This window comes from Dendronephthya gigantea, unplaced genomic scaffold (assembly GCF_004324835.1).
Source record: "Dendronephthya gigantea isolate DGI-Jeju-01 unplaced genomic scaffold, DenGig_1.0 000154F, whole genome shotgun sequence".
In the NCBI taxonomy this organism is placed as follows: Eukaryota; Metazoa; Cnidaria; class Anthozoa; order Malacalcyonacea; family Nephtheidae; genus Dendronephthya; species Dendronephthya gigantea.
In genome coordinates this window covers 132,799-142,774 of record NW_021163164.1, presented here as the reverse complement: position 1 = coordinate 142,774, position 9,976 = coordinate 132,799, and the positions used below count along the sequence as shown (strand labels likewise).

At 34.5% G+C, this 9,976-nt stretch overlaps 2 protein-coding genes across 2 annotated transcripts; one reads left to right on the top strand and one right to left on the bottom strand.

The window, feature by feature from the left end:
- Window positions 1-2,148: 2,148 nt before the first annotated feature.
- Window positions 2,149-4,885, bottom strand: LOC114537217. Its single transcript, XM_028558351.1, has 3 exons — window positions 4,846-4,885; window positions 3,222-3,525; window positions 2,149-2,357 (listed from the first exon to the last, which is right to left on the bottom strand). Exons 2-3 carry the CDS (start codon window positions 3,522-3,524, stop codon window positions 2,175-2,177), a joined length of 486 nt encoding a protein of 161 aa, XP_028414152.1. The 5' UTR covers window position 3,525; window positions 4,846-4,885; the 3' UTR covers window positions 2,149-2,174.
- Window positions 4,886-6,733: 1,848 nt separating this feature from the next.
- LOC114537257 lies at window positions 6,734-9,976 on the top strand. Its single transcript, XM_028558393.1, has 3 exons — window positions 6,734-6,788; window positions 8,477-8,780; window positions 9,683-9,976. The coding sequence occupies exons 2-3, from the start codon at window positions 8,478-8,480 to the stop codon at window positions 9,869-9,871; spliced, it is 492 nt and encodes a 163-aa protein (XP_028414194.1). The 5' UTR covers window positions 6,734-6,788; window position 8,477; the 3' UTR covers window positions 9,872-9,976.

Here is a 9,976-nt window from a genome sequence, read left to right as displayed (position 1 = left end):
AGAACATTGTCGATAAAAATATTAGTAATTCAATGTTTATGTTAAATGTTTTGTTTATGTATAATAAGCAAATAACCATAACAAGAATTATAAATATCACTACGTCATCCTGTACCTGCATAATTACTATATACCGATCTAACAGAAACTTGACAAAGTTTCATCCAGGGTATAGTCGGTACTTGTCCGTCAATCAGTCGGTTTAGATGTGTTTGCACGTATAATTGACCTTATACCCCCTGATCTACTGAATGCAGGTGTCACGAAGAAACGGATCACGGAATCACGAAGAAACAGTGATCCGTCAAGCAGAACAAATATATGAATATGATTCCCCCCCCCCCTCAAATTATCACATTTAACTCCGGCCTGGGCAACGCCACTCAAGGTCATGCAACCTGACCACGACTTTCTCTGTTGAATGAAGGCTGAGTTTCTGGAGAAAACCACATTGTTGACTAAAAAAATTTTAGAGCTTACTTCATCGCCCTTTTATTTCTTATGCACTGTAAGTAAATATGGATAATATTCTGAGAAATCTCTCTGTCCCACTGAGCTTATAGACAAGCGTTACGATTGAAACGTATTTTTCATTCAGATGAGTGTTTGGAGAAACGATTGGCGGAATTGAAAGGCTTTTTGGCCAAACGGGGGTATAGTAATGAATTTGTTGAAAGCCAGTTTGAGAGAGTGAGGCTTTTGGATCGTTCAGCACTTTTTAATAAGGAGATGGAACAACAAAATTGTGAACAAAAAAGCAGAAGTATTTTTGTCAAAGATTTTCACCCGGCTTTGCGTGAATTGTATGGTATTTTGGGCGAATTGCAAAATATTGTAGGTTTGTCTGGGCAGTTTTTGAGCGTTATGCCTGAACAGCCTATGGTGTGTTTTCGAAGATCCATAAGCCTTAGAGATCATCTGGTTAGGGCTAAATTGCAAAGAGTTGAATGTTCAGTTAAGGGGATGCTTAAATGTGGTAGTAAAAAGTGTAAACTTTGTGATTTCATTGTGATAGGCGAAGTATTTTATACCACGGTTCAGCGGCGTAAGTTCTATATTAACCATCTCTTTTACTGCAAAAAGGGAGTGATTTATCTGGTAACGTGCGAAACTTGTAGTAAACAATACGTGGGCAACACAGTGACGTCATTCAGGTTAAGGGAGGAGTATTAGTTTATGTCAAAGTATGATTAATTGCTGTAAATATATATAAATATATATATATATATATATATATATATATATATATATATATATATATATATATATATATATATATATATATATATATATACACCCATTTGCAAAAACGTTGGCCGCATATAGATAGATAGATAGATACTCGAAGTCTAATTAGAATTGCATATGAATACATTTGCATGGGATTTCAATCATATTACACAACATATGCAATTCTAATTAGATTTCGGGTATCTATCTATCTATCTATCTGCGGCCAACGTTTTTGCAAACGGGTGTATATATATATATATATATATATATATATATATATATATATATATATATATATATATATATATATATGTATATATATATAACCAGGTAGCAGCGTGGCAGCGTCTTCAAACAACTTAGCGTCAAATGTGGTATAACCACTGTTAATAACTCTCCTGACGAAGGCCCTCAGGTGGAAACGTCGAAAGGTGTTTTGTCTAATTTAGGCAGTTGTTATAGACATTTGACAAATAAACTGCGGTATGTTTAAAATATATATATTTTTTGTTTTATATCCCTTAAAATTTTGATCTATTTCTAGGTCTAAAACGTCCAGCGTTTTATATTTGAAATAAAATGCAGTATAATATTCGAAAATTGAATCTTAGTATTTTGTTGATATTGGGGTAAGTCTGTGATTGCCGTGTTTCAGTAAAAGCAGGTGTTGCTGTTGGAATTGAACAAATTACGATGTGTAAAATAGCGTTCGTTTCCTTCACAAAGCAATACCTTTTACAATCCGTTTTTTATAATATCTGTTCACGCGGGTAGTTTAGCTTTTATAATTGTTCTTTAATGAACTCATTTTAATAATACACGAAATGCATTCAAAATTAAAGCCTATAAGTCTAAATCATTCATTGTATATTGTAGTAAAAAAAATAATCAAGATGAAAATAGGTGTCACTAGCAAGCCGTACGTTTTTTTCCTGTAATGTTTAAATGGGCTTGGCGCTTTTCACTGGAAATTCTGTGGTGGGGGTTTCTTCTGCAATCAGTTCTGGTGTTCCACCGAAATTGGGCTTTGGATACACCTGCCATCGTTTGGCATCACCTACCATCAGAGAAAAAGCACCATTTGGGAAAGATGCCGTGACTTCACTCTGGATCTCAATATATTCCTGCTTGAAAAGAGACATAGTAAAATGACTATTACGCCATAATTACCCATCCGTTTTGTCAAAGCGATAAATGGAGAGGTGAATATAATATTTAAGCGAATTAATGCTGTACCTATAAAAGCACAAAAGTGGTGAAAAGAATACCCTAAATTATTCGAAGTAAATAGCCACGTTCATGGACATTGTCGAGATTTTTTTTGCATTGGACGTGGTCTGAGCCAGGAAGAAAAATGTCTGGGAAGTACAGTAGCATGTTTACAGTCGTTGCAGATTGAGCATGCGGAGAATATTATTTGCCGGTGAGTAAAGTTCTCATCAAATGCTTAAGTGCAATGTACAGTTAGGTGAATGTTAATCACCTTTATAATTTTACTAAAACAATTATTCGCCTAAGATTCGGTCAATCATCCTAATATTTAATATTTAAGGGATACTCACACTCAAGACAGGCTGTTTCCAAAGAGATCTCATGATTTAGAATTCAAAATTTTAGATATTCTCTACAAACACTATTTAGATAACATTTATCTCACTAGGGTCTAATATTTTCATTGACCAGGCTGTATAAAAAAATATACCCGTAATGAAGGGGGAGCAAAGTTGTATAAAATTTCCACTAAAACGTATAGTCCTTTCGTGAATGAGAAAGTGGGGTATTTTCAGTATAAATATTGTTGGTCAATATCACTTGACACTACGCTAATCCTGACTCGTTCGCCGCGGCCCCTTTAAATAGATGAAATTATACGTCAACAAAATATATTGAGTTTTTTGGGGTTTATCAAAATTTTTATACATTCATTTACAGAGAGATATTTGTAGCAAATATTTAGAAATCTCATTGAGAAAGAAATTCTTACAAACCTTTTGAGTTCCTCCGTAATATTTGAATTGAAACATCACAATTGCGTTCGAATTGTCTGGCACATGGTATATAGACGAGTTGACATTACTTATGTCGACTTTCCCATCACCCGGTTTTATAACACGGATGTACTCTGGCTCGGCTCCATTTTCATATGTGGCGTTGTACTCTGGTTTTTTGTACACAATCCAAGTACCTTGAACAGCTTCAGCCTTCGTGTAAGTGCCTTTATCGTGCAAATTAGGGTCACTTCCATCTAGCAGAATGTGATGATTCTGTGCATCATACAGCCTAATACTCATCCTATATAAAGAAACGCTATGTCAAGCGATGGTATATTGCTATTTCAGGCCTATAATTATGGCAAGAACGCTATAACGACATGACGTATTTATTGCTTCTTCTATGCTCGCTCGCTGCGGCAGTAGTCCTAATCGATACATTAGAGGGAAATCTCGATTTTAGATAGATCGCTATGCGGTCGGATAATGACGGCATATTTTGAATATAAACGAAACAATACTTTTCATCACGACAAAGCTAGAGATTAAGAGTTGAAGAACTCGTCATTCGGTAGTTTTTGTAGTTGCATAGCAACTAAATAAGATAAATTCAAATCCTTCGTGTTTTAGACCCGAGCTATTCTTAATATACCGGGGGGAAATAAACAGGATGACAGAACTGATCGCGAAAAACAGCAGACAATTCTACCATAAATTTGGTGGGGGGCGATCAGTTTGAATGTTTGATCATTTGCAAAATTTCGAGTTTGTTGGTTGCGATGCTCCACGATTTTGAAAGGCCGTATAATTCTGCGAAACACAGTCTATTTCCTAAGCAAATGTGTATGTGGAACATATAGAGGAATAGCAATTGAGAGCAGTTCGGTTCATACTATATGTCTGTCTGCGTGGCTTAGCCACTTTCCTAAATAATCAATTTCACTCTGTAAAATCTCTATAAAATGAACTGCTTTATTCAAAAACTGGAGCACTTATAGTGCTATGCCATTCAAATTCTAACAATAGGTGAACTCAATAGCGTCCGCTTTTTTTGAGACACCCTGTAGAAGCGCTTACGAAGCGATCGTAGTTTTCACTACCAAATTGAGAAAAGCTTTCTCGCATATTTACAGGCTTGACCGAATTAAAAAATCTCGTGAAAAGTTTCCTCTTATCATAACTTAATTTGCATCATGACCTTAACAATACATCCATCATTAATCGTATCTCGAACAATCATCATTTCTGGTGATCATTCTATATTGTTTCCATTCTCATGTGAAACTGCTCCATCGAAATAATTCAAAATATTTTTTTATTCATTCCATTGAAGTGAAACTTTCAACAAGAGATGCAGAAAAACGTTTGATTTGTGAAATTTGCCCGGGAACATTTTGCTGCATATTGACTGAAAAGATTATGTTGTATAATTGATATGAAACGCATGAAGAGCAAAAAAGCGATAAAAATCAATAACGTTGAAGATGTGTTAGATACTTAGAGTTCATCTTGCTTCAAGCTTTCGAACAGAAACCAACGGAGAATTGAAAAAAAACATTGCATGCACGGTTTTTTTCTGCATAAAACGGTCTTAATTAATGATTTAAATATTTCAACCTACCTTTCAATTAATTCACTGTAACTTTCGAGATCAGGATAAATCAACTCAGCTCGGCAGTTCTTCTTGATTCAACTCAACTCTGTTGCACCTATATTTATATTCACTGCCTACGTGCAGGAATTTAAGTTTAATCTCGTTCTGTTGTTCAATTACTTCCCTTTTTTAAGCTTTTAAGCTAACCACAAAGGTTGTGAACATTTCATGGAAATTAAAGTCAACAATCATTAGTGGATTCTTTCTGTTAAAACAGATGAAAGGAACTGCGTGATTTAATATTCCAACCTTCCTTTCAATTTGCTATTATTTTCGAGATCTAAACAAATAAACTCAGCTCGGCTTCACTTCTGGCAGATTTTCTTTGATTCAATTCAACTTTATCACCATCTGTTTATATTCAATGCCTACGTGTAGGAATTTAAATCTAATCTTGTTCTGCTTTTCAACTACGTCCCATTGGGGGTATTTTTCCAAGAACTAAGACACTCGTACAACTCATACGCCACTACATCCGGGATATAGTGCGGGTATTTTCCGTATGACACTCGAGCGGAAAATTTCGTTCGATCAAAAAATTCCTCCTAGTGGACTTAAGGGTGACATAACCGGCTTAAGGGTGACATAACGAGTGTCGAAAGTTTTCTTCTTTCGAAAATTACTTCCCTTTTTTAATCTTTTAACCTAAGCACGGTGGTTGTGTAAATATTATGTGAAATATACACAGTATGTATGCACTATATGTATGTATATGAAATATATGTATGCAATGTAGCTAAATCTTTATGTTTATTCTATGGTTCGGGGTAATGTTCTGTTTATTACTTGGACTAAAATCAGAGCGACAAAAATATGCACAAAGACGACAAGTAAGACGCCGCGAAAGACGATTATAAAAGGGAATATTTTTTAAATTAGAACTCAAGCTTTGAAGTTGAATAAATTGTACTTATCTAAAGATGTCTTTTAAGTAATTTATTTTGTATTTCCAACGTTAATTTCGTTTCATAATTAGATACGAACTCAGCACCATTTGAATTTTTACAACAACAACAATGAAAATGGCGGGAAAATTTTCCAAACTCGTTATGTCACCCCTAAACGTGTCACCACACTGTACCCTGGATGTAGTGGCGTATGAGTTCATACATATAGTGCATACATGCTGTGTATGTTTTACATAATATGTACACAACCACCGTGCTTAGGTTAAAAGATTAAAAAAAGGAATTAATTTTCGAAAGGAAAACATTTTTGAAACTCGTTATGTCACTCTTAAAGGTGACATACGGAAAGTACCCGCACTATATACCCCGGATGTAGTGGCGTATGAGTTGTACGAGTGTTTTAGTTCTTTGAAAAATACCCCCAACCATATGATAAACATATATTTACATTGCATATTTATATCTGGCATACATATAGTGCATATACATACTGTATATTTCACATGATATGTACACCACCACCGTGCTTGGATTAAAAGATTAAAAAAGGGAAGTAGTTGAAAAGCAGAACAAGATTAGACATAAATTCCTGCATGTAGGCATTGAATATAATCAGATGGTGATAGAGTTGAATTGAGTCAAAGAAAATTTGCCAGAAGTGAAGCCGAGCTGAGTTAATTTGTTTAGATCTCGAAAATAATAGCAAATTCAAAGGAAGGTTGGAATATTAAATCACGGAGATCCTTACATCTGTTTTAACGGAAAGAATCCACTAATGATTGTTGACTTTAATTTCCATCAAATGTACACAACCTTTGTGGTTAGGTTAAAAGCTTAAAAAAGGGAAGTAATTGAACAACAGAACGAGATTAAACTTAAATTCCTGCACGTAGGCATTGAGTATAAATATAGGTGCGAAAAAAGTTGAGTTGAATCAAAGAAGAACTGCCGAGCTGAGTTGATTTGTCCTGATATCGAAAGTTGCAGTGAATTAATTGAAAGGTAGGTTGTAATATTTAAGTCATTAAGACCGTTTTATCAGTTTTTCGCAGAAAGAATCCATGCAATGTTTTTTAAATTCTCCGTTGGTTTCTGTTCGAAAGCTCGAAGAAAGATGAACTCTAAGTATCTTTATTATTATTATTATTATTATTGTCGACTTTATTAGGATCACTCATTAATACATACGGTAGAATACAAAATTAATACTAAACAGATAATGATCCTAAATGGCAAAGTATAAACGGAACTAGTGCAAGAACCATGCAAGATACCCGCCAAGAATTAAACATTAAAAGCAATATCACAAACATAATAGAAATGATACAGTAAGTCACTATTTAGGATTTATGACACGAGCAACTACGAACAAGAGACCACGAACAGGGACTATCGACATCATATGTGTCCATTAATAAAGAGTACTTTAACGTTATAGATCTAAAACATCTTTAACGTTATAGATCTAGATTTTTATTGCTGTTTTTCTCTTTATGCGTTCTATATTTTAATACAATGTAACTAACAACTTGAGTGTACGTAAAGAGAAATTGGGCCAAATTTAAATAAATGTTGTCAAACAGAGTGAACTTTGAGTGCGATTTCTGAAAAACCAACATCACTGGAGCAATTATACATGCAACATAAACTTTTTCAATATGCAGTGGAATGTTCCCGGGCAAATTTCACAAATCAAACGTTTTTCTGCATCTCTTGTTGAAAGTTTCACTTCAATGCAATGAGTAAAAAAATATTTTGAATTAATTCGATGGAGCAGTTTCACATGAGAATGGAAACAATGTACAATGATCACAAGAAATGATGATTGTTCGAGATACGAACGATACGAGATACGCATTTATTGATGGATGTATTGTTAAGGTCATGATGCAAATTAAGTTATGATAAGAGGAAACTTTTGACGAGATTTTTTAATTCGGTCAAGCCTGTATATATGCGAGAAAGCTTTTCTCAATTTGCTCTTCCGCTTTGAACTAAAATGCAGCTATTATAAGCTTATCGAGCTAAATCGCTGTTTATAAACACAGAGTACGTAGTCCTTAATTCAACAAGAATTCCGAGATATACATTACGCAGTTATTTGATTTGAGCTAATATGGCCTAAAGGCTATGGATGGATGTATTGTCAAGGCCATGATGGAAATTAAGTTATTATAAGAGGAAACTTTTCATGAAATTATGGAATTCAGTCATGCCTGTATCGATGATGCGAGAAAGTTTTTGTCAATCTGAACTCTTTTTTGAAGTAAGATGCAACTAACCTCAACATGAGAATTCATTGTGAAAACTATTAATTAATTCATTTGCTAAGCCCTTTCGATCAAAACGACCACTTTCTCGGGCAGTAGACCACATAATGATCAAATGCTCAGAAATTCAGCAGCCGCGTGTGCTCGTTTATCGCTAAGGGTGAAAATTACGGCTATACAGAGAACCCTTATCAAACTAAATCGCTGTTAACACTGTATTTCGAATAAAGAAAATACTGAATCGTTTGGACTTTTTTAAATTTTTTCTAAGCGAAATGGCGACTGGTTATTATGGAATTGTATTGGAGTTAGTTGAGAGTAAATCAATTATGATTCTTGGCACTTCACTCGATGCATGTAAATTCTAAATGTTATTCCTTAGCAATATACCATCCCCTGACATAGCGTTTCTTTATATAGGATGAGTATTAGGCTGTATGATGCACAGAATCATCACATTCTGCTAGATGGAAGTGACCCTAATTTGCACGATAAAGGCACTTACACGAAAGCTGAAGCTGTTCAAGGTACTTGGATTGTGTACAAAAAACCAGAGTACAACGCCACATATGAAAATGGCGCCGAGCCAGAGTACATCCGTGTTATAAAACCGGGTGATAGGAAAGTCGACATAAGTAATTTCAACTCGTCTATATACCATGTGCCAGACGATTCGAACGCAATTGTGATGTTTCAATTCAAGTATTACGGAGGAAATCAAAAGGTTTGTAATAATTTCTTTCTCAATGAGATTTCTAAATATTTGCTACAAATAGTCTTTCTGTAAATGAATGTATAAAGATTTTGATAAACTCTAAAAACTCACTATAATTATTTTGTTGACGTATAATTTCATCTATTTAAGGGGGCCGCGGCGAACGAGTCAGGATTAGCGTAGTGTCAAGTGATATTGACCAACAATATTTATACTGAAAATACCCCACTTTCTCATTCACGAAACGACTATACGTTTTAGTGGAAATTTTATACAACTTTGCTCCCCCTTCATTACGGGTATATTTTTTTATACAGCCTGGTCAATGAAAATATTGGACTCTAGTGAGATAAATGTTATCTAAATAGAGTTTGTAGAGAGTATCTAAAATTTTGAATTCTAAATCATGAGATCTCTTTGGAAATATTAGGATATTGACCGAATCTTAGGCGAATAATTGTTTTAGTAAAATTATAAAGGTGATAAACATTCACCTAACTGTACATTGCATTTAAGCATTTGATGAGAACTTTATTCACTGGCAAATAATATTCTCCGCATGCTCAATCTGCAACGGCTGTAAACATGCTACTGTACTTCCCAGACATTTTTCTTCCTAGCTCAGACCACGTCCATGCAATGTAAAAAAAGATATCAACAAAATTTTAGAGCGATTTAAATAAAACTATTTTTATTTATGAAATTTTGTTTTAATCAATGTCCATGAACGTGGCTATTTACCCCGAATAATTTGGGGTATTTTTTTGCCGCTTTGTGCTTTTAGGTACAGCATTAATTCGCTTAAATATTATTCACCTCTCCATTTATCGCTTTGACAAAACTGATGGGTAATTATCGCGTAATACTCATGATCAAAATAATTTTACTACGGTATGTCTCTTTTCAAACAGGCATATAAAGAAATCCAAAGTGAAATCACGGGATATTTCCCAAATGGTGCTTTTTCTCTGATGGTAGGTGATGCCAAAGGATGGCAGGTGTATCCCAAGACCAATTTCGGTGGAACACCAGAACTGATTGCAGAAGGAACCGATAATCCCACCACAGAATTTCCAGTAAAAAGCGCCAAGCCCTTTTAAACATTACAGGAAAAAAACCGTTTGCTCGTGACACCTTTTTTCATCTTAATATTTTTCTTAATTACAATAGACAATGAATGATTTAGACTTCTTTATTTCTTTAAT